The following is a 25,243-nucleotide window of genomic DNA, read 5'->3' on the forward strand; positions in this document are numbered from 1 at the left end:
GAGTAATCCAATATGTTGGTCAAGCTTTTAGAAAACATGTATTTCCCATTCAGTTCATTAGATTATTCCTGCCGAATGCTGCTTAAAAGAAAACAAGATATGCCTACTGCTAACAACACGTGAAGTAAGCCCAGTGACAGCATTAAATATTTAAGGTTTTTTACTGATCTGGAGAATGCTTAATGGGATTTTTTTTTAAGAACTAATTGAGAAGTGCTCATTTTGGTTACTCTCTTCTTCCATGGAACAAGTTGAAGCCATCGAGACTTCAAACTTGAATGATGCGTAGGAGGTCATAATAGGTTTTATGCATGGGTTACAGACTGACCGATCTTTGTCCTTGACTGCTCAAAACTTGACTTGGAAAGGATGAGCATGGTGCCTGAAAGGAGCAGAGTGCTTAATATCGTAGGCTTGATTTGGTACGGTTGTACTTTGACAAACCCAATAGATATAAAAGTTTTCTGAATAATTTTCTACCAAGTGAAACCTTATTTATTATGTAAACATTGGGAAATTCACAAGCATTTTAAATTAGCTACAATTCTTGCCAATGCTTTTTAAATAAAGGCCCGAATCTTCCGAGGAACAGCAATCACATTCAAATTACCACTTCACTCTACTACTTTTGTGTCATGCCAGAGCTCTGCATTGTGGCTGAGTCTTCCAATCCTGGCTTCTTCAGAAATGTGGAGCATACCTTCATTGGAACTGCTTCCTCGTGGCACTGGATTGTTGGGAAAGACCAGCAACGCCCCTTTTTAGCTACTCTAATCCAGCCACCAATCAGGGCCAAAGTTCTCCTTTTTCACTTATGTAAAATAGCATGAGGAATGAGAAATAATAGAATACACCAAAATGCACGATCCAACAACTAGTTGTATTCATATAGCACTTTTAACATCATAAATGACCATGGTGCATTATAAGTAAAATGATATTGAGGCACATAAGATGACTTGTTCAAAGCGAGTCTTATGGGAGGAAAGTGAGGTTGAAAGGGAAAGAGCTTGAAGGAGTGCATTTTAAGGCATAAGACCCAGGCAGCTGATGGAACAATTAACATCCGTGATGCTCAAGACCAGGGTTTGAGGAGTGCTGATGTTTTGGAAGGTTGTGAGGCTGAAGGACATTAGAGATGGGGAGAAGAAAGGCCATAAATGGACATTCAAGATAGGGGAGAAGAAAGTCCATGAACCGATTTGAAAACCAGGATGAGAATTTTAAAATGGAGGTTTTTCTTGACCAGGAGCCAGTGTAGGTCAGCAAAGAGTGATGGGTGATGGGATTTGGTGCAAGTTGGGACATGGGCAGCAGAGTTTTGGATACCTTTAGTTGACTGTTAATTTAGCCTGGACCCTAATGAATTGAATATCCACAGAACATGGAGTTGAAAGGGGTGGCAGTGCCAGGGACCCGGGTTCCATTCCTACCTCTGGTAACAGTCTGTGTGGAGTTTGTACATTCTCTCCGTGCCTGTATGGGTTTCTCCTGGGTGCTCCGGTTTCCTCCCACAGTCCAAAGATGTGCAGGTTAGCTGGATTGGAAATGCTAAATTGCCCCCTAGGGTGGAGTTACAGGAGTAGGGTGGAGGATTGGGCCTGGGTAGGGTCCACTTTTGACAGGTCTGTGCAGACTTGATGGGCCGAATGGACGCCTCCTGCAGTCTAGGGATTCTATGAAACTACCCTGTTATGGACAGAAATTCAGCTTAGCAGTACTGTTCGTGTCACAGCCTCTAGTTGATTTGGGACTAGCTGATATTAATCATAATTGTTACTTCCTCCTTTTGCACCTATGATTCAGCTATGTGCAGAAAAGGTGAACTGCAATAGCTAGAGGTGACTTTAGTTAGTCCCAAAAAGCTCCTTTCCAGGCCCCCTGTCATTATTTGTAAGTGTGAATTATCTCTGACCTCCTGTGTCTTCTGTTGGATGTATCAGGCAGGGCCTGCTCATCATGGTGAGCTTCCAGGGACACATGAACCAATTGCTGACTTTGTCTTGCTGGAGGCAGGAATTATTGTAAGACGGGTGGCAAGGTGGCACCGTGGTTAGCACTGCTGCCTCACAGCTCCAGGGTCCCAGGTTCAATTCCGGCCTCTGGTGACTCTGTGTGGAGTTTGCACTTTCTCCCCATGTCTGCGCGGGTTTTCTCCGGGTGCTCCATTTTCCTCCCCAGTCCAAAGATGTGCAGGTTAGGTGGATTGGCTATGCTAATTTGGCCCTTAGTGTCCTAACCGTTAGGTCGGGTTGCTGGGTTACAGGGATTGGGTGCAGGCGTGGGCTTAAGTAGGATACTCTTTCCAAGCGCAGGTTCAGACTTGATGGGTCGAATGGCCTCCTTCTGCACTGTAAATTCTATGATCCTATGAACAGGTGTCCTTGTGTCCAGCAGAAATCTAGTGAAAAAAGACCCATTCGGCTTGTCTGTATTTGCATATTTATTCTCAAAATTGGAGCATGGACTTTAAATTTGTGCTATTTATATTTGGTTGCAGGTATCCTTGTTTATCCTGATATAATAATAAGACTTTAATGAAGCTTATTTTTGTGATTGATCAAAAGTATTGAAGTAGGTTAAGAATGTGATACCAATGTTAGAATTGACATCACAATACAATAAATCACTAGCTTATTTAGATCTAGCAATTCAGTTGACTATATTTTTCCATATATCTTAAATGATAAGTTTTGATATGCCGAATAGTAATTGACTGTAAATTCCAGTTTTAAATCTTTTTTTAGGCATTCGTTAAAGATGTGTTTGAAGATTCATTTGCTGTTACCTTTGAGAACAAGTAAGTAAATTAGAATCCCAAACTCCACAACAGTGGCTAGGATACCGGACAGAAACCTCAATGTTTGATTTTAATTTTGTAAGATTGTGAGGAAAGGATGCTTTGCTCCAGGAATGATTTCACGTACAAATAGGGATATGGTATATTAAAACCAACTTTATTACTAACTTTAATATCATAAAGACAAATAGATTTCAATTGCCAGTTTAAATAATGCTTATCAATACAATGACACAATAACATTTAACTGCTCTCTTTGTTTCCACTCAAATAAGATCCATCTTGGGTCAAAACCACTTTCAAATACAGTTAGCAGACCCAGGAATACTTGCTGTAACGAGATGTCTTGGATGAACCACTTTGAGAAAGCAATATCCTTCAGGATCCAGCTTGCAGATTCTTCCCCCTCTCAACTAAACTGCTAGCCTTTGAAATTGCTCCTATCCTGTTCACAATCAAATGTTAATTCACTGTCATGAAATCAGCTGCTTCTGATCTGTCCCCGTCAACTCCTTAACTGAATTGTTTTGAACGAGACTGTTAAATCTGTCCGCAGACAGATCTAACCTCGTTGTATTGAGAACATAGCTTCCTTTTGTTCACATCCCAATCTAAAACTTAACTTGAACTCCAGAAACTGTTTCAACCCCTGGCTCTTCCCATTAACTACATCATCTTACTAAGCTGAACACAATTTCTAATTATCTATTCCCCAGGAAACACTCAATATAAACAAATGTCCTTTAGCCCAAACTTTTATGATGCTTTAATTGCCTCCAAAAGGTCTACTGCCTTTCAAACTAGGATTTTTTAAAAACATGACTGCAGCAATCACATATCAACCCAGACCTTTAACCCTTACTGCACCAAATACAATATTTCTATAATATCTGAAATTCCTGCAGTCATCACAAGTATCTTTATACTGAAGGAATTACATTTTAAATACCTACATCAAGGAGTTGCTGGAAATTTTAAGTCTGTTAGGCCTGTTTGTTTTAATAGTGTTGCCCTATACCCACAGGTGTAATTACTGCTTCTGAATGAAAACCATCATTATGTTACCTCTTCTTTCCCCTGTCATTTCTTCAGAGGCACAGCTAACATTGGGGGATGGAATAATTATTTATTTGGTGCTGCTCTGAACATCTGCAAAATATCTCAATTGTGCTGTTCAAAGTAAAGATTCTAATTGTGTGACAGCTTTCATTGCGGTAGTTTTCTAACTTGCCTTATGTGATTTTTCAGTGTGTTTATAGGAATGTGTTAATGAGGGCATGCAGTTCACCTGAATTCAAGATTAGCATAACTTTTCAGAAGAGTTAGAAGCAACCAGTCACCTTGACAGTATTAATTACTACTAATTAAGTAATTTCATACATTTTAATGCCTTAGTTCTAAAGGAAGGAAATTGTAAGATACAGAAATAGAAAACATACTTATTTGAACACTTATTTTTCTGATTAAAACTATTTTTCCTTTTCAATAGTTGGCAACCGGCGCGTCGGATTCCTTTCTGTGATGTGCGATTACCGCCCCCGTCTGATCTCAAAAAGGAGATTAGCGAAGGGGATGAGGTTGAGGTGAGTTCAAAATAAGTATAAAGCTACATAAACTTATTCTGATAACTTCCTATTCAAATTCAACATTTTTTTAATGTATACAGTAAAAGTGCTGTTTTGTCTACAAAATGCATTATTTTGTAAATTAGTTTTCGGATACTTGATTTTAGAACCATCAAGCAGAATTCAGCAATGTTTTGCTTTAAATCATCGTATATTACAGTCTCTCGGAAGAACTGTTTTTAGCACCCTTTTTGAATTGATGTGAGAATCTTAAGTTTGTGCTTCTTGACAATGGCACTGTATAGATTCAACACGTCTTGTGCAGCATAGTCCAAATATTGTTTGTCACTATTGCTACTACTATTGAATTTAGCACTCGAACAAAACCATTGGCAAGATCAGTTCTATCCATGAAGCACATGCGTGTCCTAATTTTTTTTTTAAACATGTATTTGTTTGTACTACTTTGTTTGCCACTGAGCTGGGTGCATACCCTGTTGAACTTTTCTTTCAAAAACTTTGGCTGCATCTTTTGAATTCAGTCTATTTCTATTTCCCCTCTCAATAACAAGCCAAATGGAAGTGGGGTCCCTTCTTATCCATTCCCATATAAATATCCCCCAGCTTTCGGAAACAGTGTTTCATGGTTACTTTTTTTCGTAGATATTTTTATTTGAGTTTTTTCCTTGTTTGAAAACAAAACAACACACCCATACAACACAGCTCAATTATTTCACCATACAGAAAAAAAACAGTTGCATCATCTAACACAACGCTTTGACATAAGAATAGAACAAAGAGAAAGAATAAAGTAAAAAGAGGGGGAGAAGGGGCACGCCCTCAGATTCAATGTATTAGGGACAGTACTGCATATTCTACAGAAATCCTTGTAGAAGTAAATTTGACACAGCAGAACCTGTATATTTAAGATTGGAGCGCCATACATTTGGAATAAGTCTGACTTAGATTGGAGTTTATAAATTAGAAACTCCATTGGAATACACTTCAGAATAATTTTGTGCCAGTTATGTACAGAAGGTGACATGTCATTGATCCAGGAATATAAAATATTTTTACATGCTGCAAATGTTAGAATATTATGCAACCTTTTTATCGTTATAAACAATTATACATTTACGGACTTCCGGTGACGGCGGGCGGGAGGCGGCCGCACAATGGAGGGCTCCCGCTCGGGAACGGCATTTTCGGGGCTTTAAGCCCGGTCCCAGGGTCCACGGAGGCGCCAGAAGTAGGGAGAAGGCACGGAGGAGGCACAGTGAAGGCACAGAAAAAAGAAGAAAAATGTCGAGGGTGAGCAAAAAAACGGCCGTAAAGAAAACAGCTGAAGGTCCGTCGGGGAGTGGAAAGGTCACCAAGGAAAATGGAGGCTGGAGCACCAGGGGAGGCCGCATTGCTTAAGGCTGAAGAAATAACTAAGGTGATGGCTGCGGAATTCGAAAAGCAGTTGGCGCAGATTGCGAACTGCATGGAGACGGTGAGGAAGGAGATGAGGGAGGTTTTGAGTGTGCTGGTGGAGGAGGCGGTTTCCCCGGTGAGGACGGAGGTGGCGAGTGCAGTGGCGGAGGTGCGAGAGCAAGGGGAGGCGCTGAAGGAAGTGGCGGAGATGCTATTGCAGCACGGTGATCAACTTGCCTCGATGGGGAAGGAGATGCGGAAGGTGATGGGCATTAACAAGGATCTGCGAGGAAAAATTGAAGACCTGGAAAACAGATCCAGGCGACAGAATTTGAGGATTGTGGGGCTGCCCGAAGGAGTTGAAGGGCCGAAGCCGACTGAGTATTTTGCCGCGATGCTGGCGAAACTATTGGGGGAGGGGGAGGATCCATCCCGATATGAACTGGATCGGGCTCATCGGTCGTGGAGGCCTGTACCAAAGGCGAGTGAGCCGCCAAGGGCAGTGACTCTGTGCTTCCGTAGGTACAGTGTGAAGGAGAAGGTCTTGAGCTGGGCCAAGCAGAAGCGGGTGGTGCAGTGGGCTGGAGCTGGAATACGTGTATACCAGGACTTTACGGTGGAGCTGGCGAGGAGGCGGGCTGCCTTCAACCTGGTGAAGAGGGCACTGTACATTAGCAAGGTGCGGTGCGGCATTGTATATCCAGCGAAGCTGAGGGCGACTTACAAGCTCAGGGACTTTTATTTTGGAATGGCGGAAGCAGCGGAGGAGTTTGCGAAAGTAGAAGGACTGTGGCAGAACTGACAAATTGAGGAATGGCCATGTGCCGATGTAACCTCATGACTGCATTTTCTTCTTTTTTTTTTGTATCACTGCACGCGGGGGTAGAGGCTAAAGGAGCCAATGTTGTATATATTTGGACAAGGGAAGGGACGGGACTTTCATTCAAAATGAGGGCTCTTTGGGGTGTAGGTGGATATGTGGGGTTTGTGTGCTAAAAGGGGATCTTTGGGCTTTCCTAGGGCCGGGCAAGGGGGAAAGGGACCTGGGCGGGGGCCTCCACGCTGGCCGGTTTAAGCCGGCCAGTGAACGGGAGTGAGGTGGGGGGAGGTGCTGCGGCCACCGGAGCCTGGCAGAACAGGGTCCGAGTGGTCTAGCCGGGGTGGAAAGTTGGGGGGAAGGAACCGAGGTTGGGAGGAGGAGTTTTACAAGAGGCAATGGACGGGAGGAGCTGGAGACTTGGGGTGGGAGCTGTGTAAGATTAAGGGTGACTACGGGTAATCCCTGATTCCTTTTTGTCACTTGTTTATGTAAACATGTGGGTTGAGGTTTGGGGGTCGGTGGGTAGATGGGCTCGTTGTTATTATGGGGATTGACATATCTTGCTGATTATTGTTTATTGTTGATGGATGTAAATGTGGGAGAAAATGTGAAAAAGGAGGTGAATAAAAAAATTATTTAAAAAAACAAAACAATTATACATTTACCTGGAAGTCCAGAATCAAAAACACAGGGCTCATCTCCACGGTCATATCAAATATTGTTTCCAGCTCTAAGTATATTTAACCAATATTTTGCCGAGACCAGGCACAGGGCAGTCACCTATTGCAATTCCACATTTTTGGCACAGTGGAGATATGGCGGGGTCCATTTTATGTCTTAAGCTTGGTGTAATATGCAAATGATGTAACATTTTTAGTTGAAGAGCCTTCGCTCTATTACAGATAGAAATTTTATTTGCAATCTCTCCGATAACTCCCCAGATCTCTTCATCAGTATTCACCACAATACCTCTTGCATATTTGTATTCGATCTTGAACATAGTGTCATAAAACTTACAAATTAATCATTTTGGATCCATGAGCAGTAATATATTCTCTACATGGGAGACACTGGGGTGGCAGGTTGTTTTATTAAGAATGAAGTTGTAAACAAGGCAGCACAGTGGTGCAGTGGTTAGCACTGCTGCTCACGGCGCCAAGGTCCAAGGTTCGATCCTGGCTCTGGATCACTCTGTCCATGTGGAGTTTGCACATTCTCCCCTTGTTTGCGTGGGTTTCACCCCCACAACCCAAACCTGTGTAGAGTGGGTGGATTGGCCACACTAAATTGCCCCTCCATTAATTGGAGAAAAAAATAAGTTGGGTGCTTTAAATTTATTTTTAAAAAATAACGTTGTAAATATTAAAACAATATATGGGGATATCACAGTTCATCAAACGATAATGAGAAAGTCCCTCGAAACAGGATCCACCAATCTCGAGTCCCTATCATTTCTGGTATCAAAACCCTGGCCCATGAGACCCAGAGGAAAGCCGGGATTTCAGGCCCTCTTTTGAAATTGGAAGTTTTAATTTGGCCAGTTGTAAGCGAGGTCTCTTTTTGTTCCAGAGAAAGGAGCTAAACCTCTATTGATTTTCTACCTTAGCTGAAAGTAAAATTGGTACTATCTGTAGAAGGTAAAGCAACCTAGGTAATATATTCATCTTAATCAATGCAATCTTGCCCTGTCATGATATAGGCAAAAAGGTCCAACGATGCAGATTCCACTTTATGGATGAGTAATGGGGTAAAGTTTGCCTTGTACAGCTGACCAAATGAGGGGATAATGAAAATACCGAAAAAAGTAAAATCAGAAGGGACCATCTCAGGCGGAGGGGGGTGCCCGTTCCTAAGCCTTTCTCAAACTTAGCAAAAATTATTTTATAACCTTGGAAGGAACTAAACCCATTGACATTGTAAATAAGAGCAGGAGCAGAAACGTCAAGCTTTCAAGACAAAAATAGTAAAACATCCTCAGCATACAAGGTAATCTTGTGCTGCTTTCCACCAATCGCTAAGCCAAGTCCTGAAGGGTTCTGTCTAATTGCCTCAGTTGAATGTCCTAAAGCAATTGCAAACGACAACGATGATAGAGGGCGAGCCTGCCTGGATCCCTGCAGAAAACTAAAGTTGTTAGATCAATAATGGTCAGCGAGAACAGCTACAAGTGGGTTTTTAATAAAGCACCTGTGTCCATTTTATAAAGTCTATTTCCACCCCACCCCGCCCCACGTCCAAATTTATCGAATGTATAAAATAAATAGTTCCACTCCACCAGATCAAATGCTTTCTCTGTGTTCAATGAAAGCACCGAGCTGTCTTATTGGCTGTTTGTGAGAAATCTGAATGATATTTAATAATATCCCGACGTTACATGAATTTCTGCCCTTTATAACCCCAGTCTGATCACCCTGGATAATTGAGGTAAGACTTTTTTCTAGACGTAACAACAGTATTTTAAAAAGTAATTTCAGATCTGCATTTATAGACTGGTCTATAGGAGGCACAATCTAATAATAATCCTTATTAGTGTCACAAGCTGGCTTACATTAACACTGCAATGAAGTTACTACGAAAATCCCCCAATCGCTGCACTACGGCGCCTGTTCGGGTACACGGAGAATTCAGAATGTCCAATTCACCTAACAAGCACGTCTTTCGAGACTTGTGGGAGGAAATCGGAGCACCTGGAGGAAACCCACGCAGACACGGGGAGAACGTGCAGACTCCGCACAGACAGTGACATAAGCCGGGAATCGGACCCGGGTCCCTGGTGTGTGAAGCAACAGTGCTAACCACTGTACTACCGTGCCGCTGTCTTCCGGACCTTTACCTGTCTTCAAAATTAAAGCAATACTTTCTTCTCGAAGAGACCTGAGGTAGCTGTCCTACTTCAAATGAATCATTAGACATGCCAATCATAGGCCCTATTAGCATACCATTGAATTCTTTATAAAATGCACGTCCAAAACTATTATGTCCCGGAGCCGCACCAGATTGAAGACCCTTCAATGCAGATAATACTTGATTTTTGGAAACGGGGTCACAGAAGTTGTGAGTTCAAAAAAAGAGAAAAATTGCTTCATGTGTATAAATGCATCTTTAGATTGATTTGTTTTATATAAACTGACCTAAAAACATTTAAATGCCTTATTAACATCCTCAATCTTAACTCTGTTGCCCTTTGAATCCAATACAGAAGAAATAGTCAGAGGGTATTTTTTCTTTGTGAGCAGAATTATGTATCTACTTAGTTTATTTCCAAATTCATATAGTTTTTGTTTTGCAAATTTCATACTCTCAGCGCGTTGAGTCAAAAGGGAATCTAAAGCGGTTCAGATTGCCGTAATTTCTTTGAACAATAAATGACTAGGGTTTTTAACAAACTCTATATTGGCAAGTTTTATTTATTTTTTAAATATAGCTTTTATTAGGTTTTCCTCCTCCCCATTTTTTAAATAATAAACACAACAAATAACAAGAATTGGTGCCCAATGGATACAGACTGAACCAGAGTTATTGCAAGCATAAATACAAGCAAAATGTCACTGAATAAATTCTGAACAGGTCAGGTGAGGAACCAGAGCCTCTAGCTTAAATGCCGGATCATTTCAACAACGAGATTACACCGTGAATGGGGAAAGAAATTAAGATCATATAAAAACAGAAGGATAACAATGCAGGTCGCACACCCCAAATAATTACAATTCACACTAACAATTTGAAATGGATTTAACTGCGTTAAACTCGAATAGATTCACTCATGGAAAGCTTCGCAAAAGTCAAGGTGGAGCCGATGAATTTAAGATGGGGGTTTCATACTTTCTGAAGTGCATTGGAGTGGAGAATGGGAGTGAAATATTCCACGGGGATGCTTCCATAATCAGCCTATGGCAATTTTGGATGGAAGGATATTTGTCACTAACCAGGAGTGTAAGATTTGGTGCACATCGGGGATAAAACAGGATCAAACCTGTGTCTAAGACTTGTTGTAATATGAGAATGGTGCAGTATCTTGAACTGGGTCTCCTTCATCTTGCGAACTGAAATCTGATTGACATAATCCTATATGTTACCCCATGTTTCCTAATCAATCTTGATCGCCAAGACTTTTCCCATGGCTGCAGGGCACCCAGCGTGATGCAGGCCCTGGAGTCGATAACATCATAGAACTTATGAATTAATTGTTTAGGCTCTACAGAAATCCCCCAGGAAAATTGAGGAGTCAAGACAGCGGGAACAAAGAAAAGTACAGCACAGGAACAGGTACTTTGGCCCTCGAAGCCTGCGCCGACCATGCTGCCCATCTAAACTAAAATCTTCCACTCTTTCGGCGTCCGTATCCCTCTATTCCCATCCTATTCATGTATTTGTCAAGATGCCCTTTAAACGTCACTATCATCCCTGCTTCCATCACCTCCTCCGGCAGCGAGTTCCAGGCACCTACTACCCTCTGTGTAAAACACTTACCTCGTACATCTCTAAACCTTGCCCCTCGCACCTTAAACCTATGACCCTAGTAATTGACCCCTCTACCTTGGGACAAAGTCTCTGACTATCCACTCTGTCTATGCCCCTCATAATCTTGTAGACCTCTATCAAGTCGCCCCTCAAACCTCCTTCGTTCCAGTGAGAACAAACCAAGTTTATTCAACCTCTCCTCCTAGCTAATGCCCTCCATACCAGGCAACATTCTGGTAAATCTCTTCTGCTCCCTCTCTAAAGCATCCACATCCTTCTGGTAGTGTGGAGACCAGAATTGAACACTACACTCCAAGTGTGGCCTCACTAAGGTTCTATACAGCTGCAACATGACTTGCCAATTTTTATACTCAGTGCCCTGGCCAATGAAGGCAAGCATGCCGCATGCCTTCTTGACTACCTTTTCCACCTGTGTTGCCCCTTTCAGTGACCTGTGGACCTGTACACCAAGATCTCGCTGACTGTCAATACTCTTAAGGGTTCTACCATTCACTGTATATTCCCTACCTGTATTAGACCTTCCAAAATGCATTACCTCACATTTGTCCGGATTAAACTCCATCTGCCATCTCGCCGCCCAAGTCTCCAAATGATCTAAATCCTGCTGTATCCTCTGACAGTCCTCTTCGCTATCCGCAATTCCACCAACCTTTGTGTCGCCCGCAAACTTACTAATCAGACCAGTTACATTTTCCTCCAAATCATTTATATACACTACAAAGAGCAAAGGTCCCAGCACTGATCCCTGCGGAACACCACTAGTCACAGCCCTCCAATCAGAAAAGCACCCTTCCATTGCTACTCTCTGCCTTCTATGACCTAGCCAGTTTTGTATCCATCTTGTTCACCTCTGATCCCGTGTGACTTCGCCTTTTGTATCAGTCTGCCATGAGGGACCTTGTCAAAGGCCTTACTGAAGTCCATACAGACAACATCCGCTGCCCTATCTGCATCAATCATCTTTGTGACCTCCTCAAAAACCTCTATCAAATTAGTGAGACACAACCTCCACTTCGCAAAACCGTGCTGCCTCTCGTTAATATGACCACTTGCTTCCAAATGGGAGTAGATCCTGCCTCGAAGAATTCTCTCCAGTAGTCTCCCTACCACTGACGTAAGGCTCATCGGCCTATAGTTCCCTGGATTATCCTTGCTATCCTTCTTAAACAAAGGAACACGATTGGCTATTCTCCAGTCCTCCGGGACATCACCTGAAGACAGTGAGGATTAAGTCTCTGAGCTGTAAATATTTGTTTTAAAAAAAGGATTGTCTTGGGATACCAAATTGCTGACCTAGCTGCTCAAAGGTTGATGAGGAGGCATCTCTGAACACATCTCCCAGCCTACAAATGTCTCTATTCTCTTCAGGCATTGAACCCATGGTCGATTAGACCGGGTGATAAGTCTGGACTGCCCGGAGTGGAAATCAGTTGAGATTTCCCCCTAGTTGGCGGATCAACCTCCACTCTGAGTATTAATAATAATAATGGCTTATCACAACCAACAGAACCTACTTTAATGTCACCATAAAACAACAAGACCTGTAGAAGGAAAATTGACTGTTCTGCCTCAATGTCAAGCCAGATGGATGACTGATCCATCCTCTAATGAATCTTAGATGAGAAACCAGCTGGTATAGCCTAATATTTCGGAGACTCAACTCCTCACTGTAGAACTTAAGAACTAGGAGCAGGAGTAGATAATCCAGCCCCTCTAATCTGCTCCGCCATTCAATATTATCATGACTGATCTCCTCTTGGCCTCAACTCCACTTTTCTGCCCCTTCTCCATAATCCTTCAAACCCGTCTCCTCAAATGTATTCCTCAAAAGTCCCGGCATCTACTGCACTCTGGGGTAGTGAATTCCAGATTCACGACCCTTTGAAAGAAGTAATTTCTCCTCCTTTCTGTTTTAAATCTGTTACCCCTTTTCCTAAAACTATGACCTCTCTTTCTAGATTGCCTCACAAATGGAAGCATCCGTTCCATGTCTACTTTGTCAATACCTTCTATCATATATACCTCAATTAGATTTCCCTTCATTCTTCTAAATTCAAGAGAGCATAGGCAGAAAGTGTTCAATCACTCTTCATAATATCTCTGGAATCAATCTCGTGAACCTCCTGAACTGCCTCCAATGCATCTACATTCCTCTTCAAGTAAGGGGACCAAATCTGTACACCATGCTCCCAGATGTGGTCTCACCAATGCCGTGAACAATGCAGCAACATTTCCCTACAAGGCCTAAATTCCATTTGCCTTCCATATTCCCTGCTGTACCTGCATACTAGTTTCTTGTGATTCATGCACAAGAACATCCAGATTCCTCTGCATCAAAGCACTCTGAAATTTCTCTCCATTTAGATAAGTTGCCTTTCCATTTTTCTGACCAAAATGGATAACCTCACACTTATCCACATTAAATGTCAACTGCTAAATTTTGGCCCACTCTCTTAACCTACCTATATTGATGTGTAAATGTCTTAGTGCCTCATTGCAACTTACTATCCCACCTATTTTCATGTCATCTGAACGTTTGGCTAGAGTACCTTCTATCCCGACATCCAAGTTGTTAATATATATTGTAAATATAGTTGCATCTTGCCAGCCAGAAAAAAAACCATTTATCCCGACTCTGTTGGTTAGCCAGTTCTCTATCCAAGGTAATAAATTAACGCTTATCCCATATGATCCTACCCAGTATATTAATCTTTTGTGTGGAAGTCCAGAAATACTACATCTACATGATCCCCATTATCGACTTTGCTTCTTACATCTTCGAAGAACTCTAGCAAATTAATCAAACACTATTTACCCTTCATAAAATCATGCTCACTCTGATAGATTGCATTTTAACTTTCTAAATGTCCTGTTATTACTTCCTTAATAATGGATTCTAATAATTTCCCAATGACAGATGTTAAACTAACTGGCCTATAGTTTCCTACTTTCGGCTCCCTCCCTTTTTAAATTCGGACACTACATCAGCATTTTGCCACTCGAACCTATTATAACTAATAGATTCACTACCTCCGCTGCCACTTTCTTTTAAATTAGAAAGGGACATACCCCCCACCCATGTCATGGCTTCTTACTTGGTATAATTAGTCTTCTTATCCGAAAATGCACTAAAACTGTTCACCACTTCCGACGATAGTGGGGACCGAAATGCCAGGATTCAACATGAACAGCAGCATATCATCTGCATAAGCATAATCTTATGCTGTTTTGTCCAACATTCCAACTCTGATATCAAGGGGTCTGACCTGATAGCCTCAGCCAGCGGATCAATGGCCAACACAGACAACAGTGGGGGAATGACAGAGGGAAACCCTGTCTAGTACCTCTTGGAGCCCATGTTTTGACAATGATAACCTGTTCGTGAGCATTACTGCCACGTGTCCATAGTACAAAAATTGAATTTACTTAACATAATTCACCCCCGACCTAAAGACAACGTCTAAACCAGGTAATTTTACTCAGCTCGGTTGAACGTTTTCTTTGCAGCCAAGGAAATAACCAGCCCAGTGCATGTTTCTGAAAATCCTCTATCACATGAAGTTTTCTAATATTATTACTCAAAAATCTTCCTCTAATAAACCCAATCTGGCCCTTTTGTGTAATTGTTGGAAGAATGTCTTCCAGCCTTTTGGATAGAACATTAGATAGCAGTTTTAAGTTGACATTCAGAAGAGATATTGGCCTGTAGGAGGCACATTCCTCCTGGGTTTTCCCGCCTTGAGAATCAAATAAATATTAGCCTCCAGTAAAGTGGCTGGCAGCCTCCCCGACTCAAAAGAGTGACAATACATACCCACCAACGGGTCTTGCCACAAGTCCTTAAGAAACTCCGTATAAAGCTCCCACCCGAAGAATTCCGGTCCTGGTCCCTTACCTGGCTGAAGCTCTCTAATGGCCTTTGATACCGCTTCCCTAGACAGAGGAGCGCTGAGAGCCTCATGTTGGCTTTCCGAGGCATCTGGGAGCTCCAAGTAAGAGACGAAATGTTCCATATCCACCCAATGCACCACCAAAAAGCCCAGACTTGTATAATCCTACATAGAATTCCCTAAAAGTCTCTTTTGTTGCCTCCATCCTTGTTAACATCTTCCCTTCCATAAACCGCACCGAGGGGATTGCCCTAAAGTCGGCCTTTCTCTTTGTTAAACAGGTTAAGTAGGTACTTGATGTATTTCCAAATGCGTACACTTCTGCCTCAAACTTAAAGCTTTTCTTGGCCTGCTGAGTTATAAGGAGTCCAAGGCCACTATGGCAGCACCAACCTCCTGTCAACAGCTGCCTGTTGGGCGTCCTCTTGTAACACTGTCAGTCTTCAGCTTCTTTTGCCTTTATTAGCAGCATACAAAACAATTAGCCCAGCATAAGCCATGCATGTTTCCCACAGAATGGAGGGAAACTGAGGTCGAGTTAACTGAGAGAAATAACTGATGCTTTATTATTTTTAAAAAACGGGTGTAGTAAATGTATCTCTTTATCAGGCAGACATCAAACCTCCGAGTTCTTGATTGTGGGGGGGGGGCCTAAAGCAAAAATTCCAAGTAATGGGGGCATGGTCCGAGATTCAAATGCTACCTATAGAACATAGAACATAGAAAATACAGCACAGAACAGGCCCTTCGGCCCACGATGTTGTGCTGAACCTTTGTCCTAGATTAATCATAGATTATCATTGAATTTACAGTGCAGAAGGAGGCCATTCGGCCCTTTGAGTCTGCACCGGCTCTTGGAAAGAGCACCATACCCAAACTCAACACCTCCACCCAACACCAAGGGCAATTTGGACATTAAGGGCAATTTATCATTGGCCAATTCACCTAACCCGCACATCTTTGGACTGTGGGAGGAAACCGGAGCACCCGGAGGAAACCCACGCAGACACTGGGAGGACGTGCAGACTCTGCACAGACAATGACCCAAGCCGGAATCGAACCTGGGACCATGGAGCTGTGAAGCAATTGCGCTATCCACAATGCTACCGTGCTGCCCTTAAGAACAAATAAATCTACACTATATCATTTTACCGTCATCCATGTACCTATCCAATAGCTGCTTGAAGGTCCCTAATGTTTCCGACTCAACTACTTCCACAGGCAGTGCATTCCATGCCCCCACTACTCTCTGGGTAAAGAACCTACCTCTGATATCCCTCCTATATCTTCCACCTTTCACCTTAAATTTATGTCCCCTTGTAATGGTGTGTTCCACCCGGGGAAAAAGTCTCTGACTGTCTACTCTATCTATTCCCCTGATCATCTTATAAACCTCTATCAAGTCGCCCCTCATCCTTCTCTGCTCTAATGAGAAAAGGCCTAGCACCCTCAACCTTTCCTCGTAAGACCTACTCTCCATTCCAGGCAACATCCTGGTAAATCTTCTTTGCACCTTTTCCAAAGCTTCCACATCCTTCCTAAAATGAGGCGACCAGAACTGTACACAGTACTCCAAATGTGGCCTTACCAAAGTTTTGTACAGCTGCATCATCACCTCACGGCTCTTAAATTCAATCCCTCTGTTAATGAACACGAGCACACCATAGGCCTTCTTCACAGCTCTATCCACTTGAGTGGCAACTTTCAAAGATGTATGAACATAGACCCCAAGATCTCTCTGCTCCTCCACATTGCCAAGAACTCTACCGTTAACCCTATATTCCGCATTCATATTTGTCCTTCCAAAATGGACAACCTCACACTTTTCAGGGTTAAACTCCATCTGCCACTTCTCAGCCCAGCCCTACATCCTATCTATGTCTCTTTGCAGCCGACAACAGCCCTCCTTACTAGCCACAACTCCACCAATCTTCGTATCGTCTGCAAATTTACTGACCCACCCTTCAACTCCCTCATCCAAGTCATTAATGAAAATCACAAACAGCAGAGGACCCAGAACTGATCCCTGCGGTACGCCACTGGTAACTGGGATCCAGGCTGAATATTTGCCATCCACCACCACTCTCTGACTTCTATCGGTTAGCCAGTTCGTTATCCAACTGGCCAAATTTCCCACTATCCCATGCCTCCTTACTTTCTGCAGAAGCCTACCATGGGGAACTTTATCAAATGCCTTACTAAAATCCATGTACACTACATCCACTGCTTTACCTTCATCCACATGCTTGGTCACCTCCTCAAAGAATTCAATAAGATTTGTAAGGCAAGATCTACCCCTCACAAATCCGTGCTGACTATCCCTAATCAAGCAGTGTCTTTCCAGATGCTCAGAAATCCTATCCTTCAGTACCCTTTCCATTACTTTGCCTACCACCGAAGTAAGACTAACTGGCCTGTAATTCCCAGGGTTATCCCTAGTTCCTTTTTTGAACAGGGGCACGACATTCGCCACTCTCCAATCCTCTGGTACCACCCCTGTTGACAGTGAGGACGAAAAGATCATTGCCAACGGCTCTGCAATTTCATCTCTTGCTTCCCATAGAATCCTTGGATATATCCCGTCAGGCCCAGGGGACTTGTCTATCCTCAAGTTTTTCAAAATGCCCAACACATCTTCCTTCCTGACAAGTATTTCCTCGAGCTTACCAATCTGTTTCACACTGTCCTCTCCAACAGTATCGCCCCTCTCATTTGTAAAGACAGAAGAAAAATACTCATTCAAGACCTCTCCTATCTCTTCAGACTCAATACACAATCTCCCGCTACTGTCCTTGATCGGACCTACCCTCGCTCTAGTCATTCTCATATTTCTCACATATGTGTAAAAGGCCTTGGGGTTTTCCTTGATCCTACCCGCCAAAGATTGTTCATGCCCTCTCTTAGCTCTCCTAATCCCTTTCTTCAGTTCCCTCCTGGCTATCTTGTATCCCTCCAATGCCCTGTCTGAACCTTGTTTCCTCAGCCTTACATAAGTCACCTTTTTCCTCTTAACAAGACATCCAACCTCTCTTGTCAACCATGGTTCCCTCACTCGACCATCTCTTCCCTGCCTGACAGGGACATGCATATCAAGGACACGTAGCACCTGTTCCTTGAACAAGTTCCACATTTCACTTGTGTCCTTCCCTGCCAGCCTATGTTCCCAACTTATGCACTTCAATTCTTGTCTGACAACATCGTATTTACCCTTCCCCAATTGTAAACCTTGCCCTGTTGCACGTACCTATCCCTCTCCATTACTAAAGTGAAAGTCACAGAATTGTGGTCACTATCTCCGAAATGCTCCCCCACTAACAAATCTATCACTTACCCTGGTTCATTACCCAGTACTAAATCCAATATTGCCCCTCCTCTGGTCGGACAATCTACATACTGTGTTAGAAAAGCATCCTGGACACACTGCACAAACACCACCCCATCCAAACTATTTGATCTAAGGAGTTTCCACTCAATATTTGGGAAGTTAAAGTCGCCCATCACTACTACCCTATGACTTCTGCACCTTTCCAAAATCCGTTTCCCAATCTGTTCCTCCACATCTCTGTTACTATTGGGGGGCCTATAGAAAACTCCTAACAAGGTGACTGCTCCTTTCCTATTTCTGACTTCAACCCATACTACCTCAATAGGGTGATACTCCTCGAACTGCCTTTCTGCAGCTGTTATACTATCTCTAATTAATAATGCCACCCCCCCCCCCCCCACCTCTTTTACCACCCTCCCTAATCTTATTGAAACATCTATAACCAGGGACCTCCAACAACCATTTCTGCCCCTCTTCTATCCAAGTTTCCGTGATGGCCACCACATCGTAGTCCCAAGTACCGATCCATGCCTTAAGTTCACCCACCTTATTCCTGATGCTTCTTGCGTTGAAGTATACACACTTCAACCCATCTCCGTGCCTGCAAATACTTTCCTTTGTCAGTGTTCCCTTCCCCACTGCCTCATTACATGCTTTGGCGTCCTGAATATCGGCTACCTTAGTTGCTGGACTACAAATCCGGTTCCCATTCCCCTGCCAAATTAGTTTAAACCCTCCCGAAGAGTACTAGCAAACCTCCCTCCCAGGATATTGGTGCCCCTCTGGTTCAGATGCAACCCGTCCTGCTTGTACAGGTCCCACCTTCCCCAGAATGCGCTCCAATTATCCAAATACCTGAAGCTCTCCCTCCTACACCATTCCTGCAGCCACGTGTTCAACTGCACTCTCTCCCTATTCCTAGCCTCGCTATCACGTGGCACCGGCAACAAACCAGAGATGACAACTCTGTCTGTCCTGGCTTTCAACTTCCAGCCTAACTCCCTAAACTTGTTTATTACCTCCACACCCCTTTTCCTACCTATGTCGTTGGTACCAATGTGCACCACGACTTCTGGCTGTTCACCCTCCCCCTTAAGGATCCTGAAGACACGATCCGAGACATCCCTGGCCCTGGCACCCGGGAGGCAACATACCTTCCGGGAGTCTCGCTCGCGACCACAGAATCTCCTATCTATTCCCCTAACCATTGAATCTCCTACAACTATTGCTTTTCTATTCTCCCCCCTTCCCTTCTGAGCCCCAGAGCCAGACTCCGTGCCAGAGACCTGACCGCTAGGGCCTTCCCCCGGTAGGTCATCCCCCCCAACAGCATCCAAAACGGTATACTTGTTTTGAAGGGGAACGACCACGAGGGATCCCTGCACTGTCTGCCTGTTTGTTTTTTTTCCCCCTGACTGTAACCCAGCTATTCTTGTCCTGTACCTTGGGTGTGGTTACCTCCCTGTAACTCTTCTCAATCACCCCCTCTGCCTCCCGGATGATCCGAAGTTCATCCAGCTTCAGCTCCAGTTCCCTAACACGGTCTTTGAGGAGCTGAAGTTGGGTGCACTTCCCGCAGGTATAGTCAGTGGGGACACCGGTGGTATCCCTCACCACCCACATCCTACAGGAGGAGCATGTAACTGGCCTAGCCTCCATCCCCTCTTACCTTAAAGAATATAGCTGCTGTGTGGACTAACTAGATCTCCGCCCTCCGACTCTGCTCCCAGTCAGCTACACTTCCTGTAAACTCCTGGCTCTCTTCGCACTCTTTGCGGAAATGTCGGAAACAAAATGAAAGGAGCACTTTACTCCCTCCTCACCTAACTCCCTCGGTCACCAAACTCTCACTATCGCACTCAAAAAGCGCCAAATTCAGCACTCCCTCGGTCACCAAACTCTCTCTATCGCACTCAAAAAGCACCAAATTCAGCACTCCCTCGGTCACCAAACTCTCACTATCGCACTCAAAAAGCACCAAATTCAGCACTCAGTGCAGAACATGAGGAGAACAACAAGTGCAAGATGGTCTTTGGCACAAAAGAATAGTCATTTCTAGTATGACATTGATAAGGGGCTGAAATAAAAGTTGAGGTCCTTACCCGTAGGATGTAAAGTCCTCCAAACATCCACAAAACGCACTTCACAGGGTGAGGCTAAAGCCCTAGCCTTCAGCGTGGGGGAGTTCTTGGAACCGGGAGCTTATCTACCTGGCTGTTCAGATGGCAATTAAAATTGCCAGTCATAAATCCAAAAGCCCAGATAATGAACTCTGGGAAATAATTTGGTGGCTCCGTAACCATTCATCAATGAAACACTGTCTTCATGCACCGCACCTCTAATAATTGCATATCTATCGACCTTGTTCTTGGTGCAAGTTTCAACTTTAAACAACATATTCTTATTAATAAGGATTGCCATCCCCCTACTGCTCACCAAAAAGGATGCAAAGAAAACCTGCCCCACCAACTCTGACTTCAATTTTAAATGCTCCCTATCATCCAAATGAGTTTCCTGCAATGAGATGTTGACCTTTTCTTGTGAAATCTTTTTCTTTTTGATAGGCTGAATGCATTCCAAGAACAAACTTTGAGATTAGCTGCTGCCATTAATTAGGCCACAAAGATGAATAGACTGGATTTTAACTCCATTACCATCCCTTCTCCAACTCACTTTACATCAGAGGCACCAAAGTATCCCCACACTGTTCCTTTCAACGATAGAAGACCTGTCTGCACCAAAGTAAAATAGAGTCAACAACACAAACCCTCCCCTAATAACCAAACAGAAACAAAAAAGATTGAGGTCACTATAAGGAGCCATTCCTCATTAAGACTGAGGACCAGTAGGATTAACCCCACGACCAAACTGTCATTGCGATCTGGATACCTTCTCCAAAACTAAGTAAAAGAAAAAGGCCAACAAGGGAATTGGAATCAAACGCTCCTCCCACAGACCCATACAAGGAGACCTACATCGACCACCACCCACCCCTCAGCAGTGGCACCACTTAGTTCTGCCATGATAAACACTCAAATAACAGAAGAAAAAAGATGGATAATAAACACCCATGATAATATCTACCATGACTCAAGACGAGAATATGATAATACAGTAGTAAAAGTACTAAGATGAGTTTTTGAAACATTCCAGGAGAAGCAGAAAACCGTGCACATATAATAGCAGTTCTCTTCAACCGGGTACAAGATAATGAGATCAGACAACAACACCATGATAGGCAAGAATAGACATTGGAAAATGAGGCTGGAGAAGTAATAATGGGGAACAAAGAAATGGCGGGGAACTGAATAGTTACTTTGCATCAGTCTTCATGGTGGAAGACACCAGTGGAATACCAGAACTTCAAGAGAGTCAGAGGGCAGGGGGGAATGTAATGGCCGTCACTAAGGAGAGGGTGCTGGGGAAGCTGAAAGATCTGAAGGTTGATAAATCACCCGGACTGGATGGACTGCACCCCGGGGCTCTGAATGAAATAGCTGAAGAGATTGTGGAGGCATCTTTCAGCAATCACTGGAGGCAGGGAGCGTCCGAGAGGACTAGAAAATGGCTAATTTAACACCCCTGTTTAAGAAGGGAAGGCGGAAGAAAACTGGAAATTATAGGCCTTACTTTGATCATTGCTAAGATTTTAGAGTCCATTATTAAAGATGAGATTGCGGAGTACTTGAGAACTGCATGGTAAAATAGGACTGAGTCAAGGGGAGGTCATGTCTGTCAAGTCTATTAGACGTCTTTGAGGAGGTAACCAGGAAGTTAGACAAATGAAAACCAGTGCACGTGATCCATTTAGATTTCCAGAAGGCCTTTGACAAGGTACTGTATAGGAGGCTGTTAAATAAGTTAAGAGTCCATGGTGTTAAGGGTAAAATACTGGCATGGATAGAGAATTGGCTGACTGGAGGGCAGAGACTGGGGATAAAGAGTTCTTTTTTAGGATGGCAGCCGGTGACTAGTGGTGTGCCTCGGATTGGTGTTGGGAGACGGTGGCGTAGTGGTACAGTCACTGGATTAGTAATGCCTAGGTTAATGCTCTTGAGATCCTGGGTTCAAATCCCACCATGGCAGCTGGTGAAATTTGAATTCAATTAAATAAATATCTGGATTAAAAGTCTAATGATGGCCAATGAAACCATTGCCAATTATCGTAAAGACCCATCTGGTTCATTAATGTCCTTCATGGAAGGAAATCTACCATCCTTGCGTGGTCTGGCCTACATGTGACTCCAGATCCACACAGCAATGCAGTTAAGAACATAAGAACTAGGAGCAGGAGTAGGCCATCTGGCCCCTCGAGCCTGCTCCGCCATTCAATGAGATCATGGCTGATCTTTTGTGGACTCAGCTCCACTTTCCGGCCCGAACACCATAACCCTTAATCCCTTTATTCTTCAAAAAACTATCTATCTTTATCTTAAAAACATTTAATGAAGGAGCCTCTACTGCTTCACTGGGCAAGGAATTCCATAGATTCACAACCCTTTGGGTGAAGAAGTTCCTCCTAAACTCAGTCCTAAATCTACTTCCCCTTATTTTGAGGCTATGCCCCTAGTTCTGCTTTCACCCGCCAGTGGAAACAACCTGCCCGCATCTATCCTATCGATTCCCTTCATAATTTTATATGTTTCTATAAGATCCCCCCTCGTCCTTCTAAATTCCAACGAGTACAGTCCCAGTCTACTCAACCTCTCCTCGTAATCCAACCCCTTCAGGTCTGGGATTAACCTAGTGAATGTCCTCTGCACACCCTCCAGTGCCAGTACGTCCTTTCTCAAGTAAGGAGACCAAAACTGAACACAATATAGTTGACTCTTAACTGTCCCCACTGAACTGTCCCCACTGAAATGGCCTAGTAAGCCACTCGGTTCAAGGCCAACTAGGTATGGGCAATAAATGCTGGCCCAGCCAGCGATGCCCACATCCCAAGAACACATTTTAAAAAAACGTTTCACAATATACATCTGGAAGAGAGAACGGAGGGCACTGTTGTTAGGTTTGCTGATGATACAAATGTATGTTGAGGAAGCAGGGAAGCTGCAGAAGGACTTTGACAGGCTAGGAGGATGGCAACAAAGTGGCAGATGATGTTGAAAAGTGAGATTATGCACTTTGGTCGGAAGAATAGAGGCATAGATTATTTTCTAAATGGGGAAAGGCTTTGGAAGCCTGAGGCACAAAGGGACTTAGAAGACCGAGTTCAGGATTCTCTTAAGGTTAACATACAGGTTCAGTTGGAAGTGAGGAAGGCAAATGCAATGTTAGCATTCATTTTGAGAGGGCTAGAATACAAGAGCAGGGATGTACTGCACGGCTGAGGCTGTATAAGACTCTGGTCAGCCCCCATTTAGAATATTGTGAGCAGTTTTGGGACCCCTATTTAAGGAAGGATGTGCTAGCCTTGGAGGGGTCCAGAGGAGGTTCAGAAGAATGATCCCGGGAATCAAGGGCATGCCATATGAGAATTGGTTGAGGGTGCTGGGTCTCTCCTCGTTAGAGTTTAGAAGGATGAGGGGGGGAAATCTTATTGAAACTTGTAGGATACTGAGAGGCCTAGATAGAGTGGACATGGAGAAGATGCTTCACCAGGCCTAGATAGAGTGGACATGGAGAAGATGCTTCCACTACTAGTAGCGACTAGAATCCAAGGGCACAGACTCGGATTGAAGGGATGATCCTTTAAAACTGCGATGAGGAGGGGTTTCTTCAGCTGGAGGGTGCCGAATCTGTGGAAATCATTGCTGCAGAAGGCTGTGGAGGTCATTCACTGAGTGTCTTTAAGATAGATAGATAGGTCCTTGATTAATAAGGGGATCAGGGCTTATGGGGCGAAGGCAGGAGAATATCTGCCATGATTGAATGGTGGCGCAGACTCAATGGGCCAAATGACCTAATTCTGCTCCCATCTCTCGTTGTCTTATGGAGTAACAATCATTTGGATAAATGTGAGGCTATCCACTTTGGTAGCAAAAACAGGGTGGCAGATTATTATCTGAATGGCCATAAATTAGAAGGGAATGTGCAACAAGACCTGGGTGTCTCGTACACCATTCGCTGATGGTAAGCATGCAGTTGTAGCAGGCGGTAAAGAAGCAAATGGTATGTTAGTCTTTATAATAGTGAGAGGATTCGAGTACAGGAGCATGGATGTCTTGCTGCATTTATACAGGGCCTTGGGGAGGCCACACCTGGAATACTGTGTGCAGTTTTGGTCATATCAGAGGAAGGATTTTTTTTCTATAGAGGGAATGCAGCGAGTCCTGGGATGGTGGGAGTGTCTGAAGAGGTAAGATTGAGTCCGTTAGGATTGTATTCGCTGGACTCTGGAATTCAGAAGAATGAAGAGGGATCTCTATATAGAAACCTATAAAATCCTAACAGGACGAGTCAGGGTAGATGCAAGAAGGATGTTCCAGATGGTGGGGGTGACCTGAACCAAGGTCATAGTCTGAGGATACAGCAGGACAAGTTATGTTCGTGCCACACAAGTGCTAGGCAATGACCATCTCCTACAAGAGAGGGTCTAATCACTGCCCCAATACATTCAATGGAATTAACATCACCGAATCCCCCACAATCAACATCTTGGGGTGACCATTGATCAAAAACTGAACTGGAGTAGCCATATTCATACTGTGGCTACCAGGGCAGATCAAAGGTCAGGAATCCTATGGCGAGTAACTCCCCTCCTGACCCCCCCCCCCCCCCCCCCCCTCCCCAAAGTCAGGAGTGTAATAGAATACTCTCCACTTGCCTGGATGAGTGCAGCTCCCAACACTCAAGAAGCTTGATGCCATCCAGGACAAAGTAGCCCGTTTGATTGATCCCGTTTCCACAAAAGGTTCAATCCCCCACCAACGAAAAGTGGCACCTTTGTGTACCATCTACAAGATGCACTGCAGTAGCTCACCAAGTTTCCTTAAACAACAC

The 25,243-nt window shown here is 43.7% G+C and overlaps 1 protein-coding gene across 2 annotated transcripts in view; it reads left to right on the top strand.

The window, feature by feature from the left end:
- fxr1 (FMR1 autosomal homolog 1) overlaps window positions 1–25,243 on the top strand; it is a 137,964-nt gene that overhangs the window by 9,484 nt on the left and 103,237 nt on the right. For both annotated transcript variants that reach the window (XM_072474204.1, XM_072474205.1), the window contains exons 2-3: window positions 2,748–2,800; window positions 4,290–4,383. In XM_072474204.1, coding sequence (XP_072330305.1) covers window positions 2,748–2,800; window positions 4,290–4,383 — 147 coding nt within the window. The remainder of the gene's footprint in view (window positions 1–2,747; window positions 2,801–4,289; window positions 4,384–25,243) is intronic.

The sequence above is a fragment of the Scyliorhinus torazame genome, chromosome 14 (assembly GCF_047496885.1).
Source record: "Scyliorhinus torazame isolate Kashiwa2021f chromosome 14, sScyTor2.1, whole genome shotgun sequence".
In the NCBI taxonomy this organism is placed as follows: Eukaryota; Metazoa; Chordata; class Chondrichthyes; order Carcharhiniformes; family Scyliorhinidae; genus Scyliorhinus; species Scyliorhinus torazame.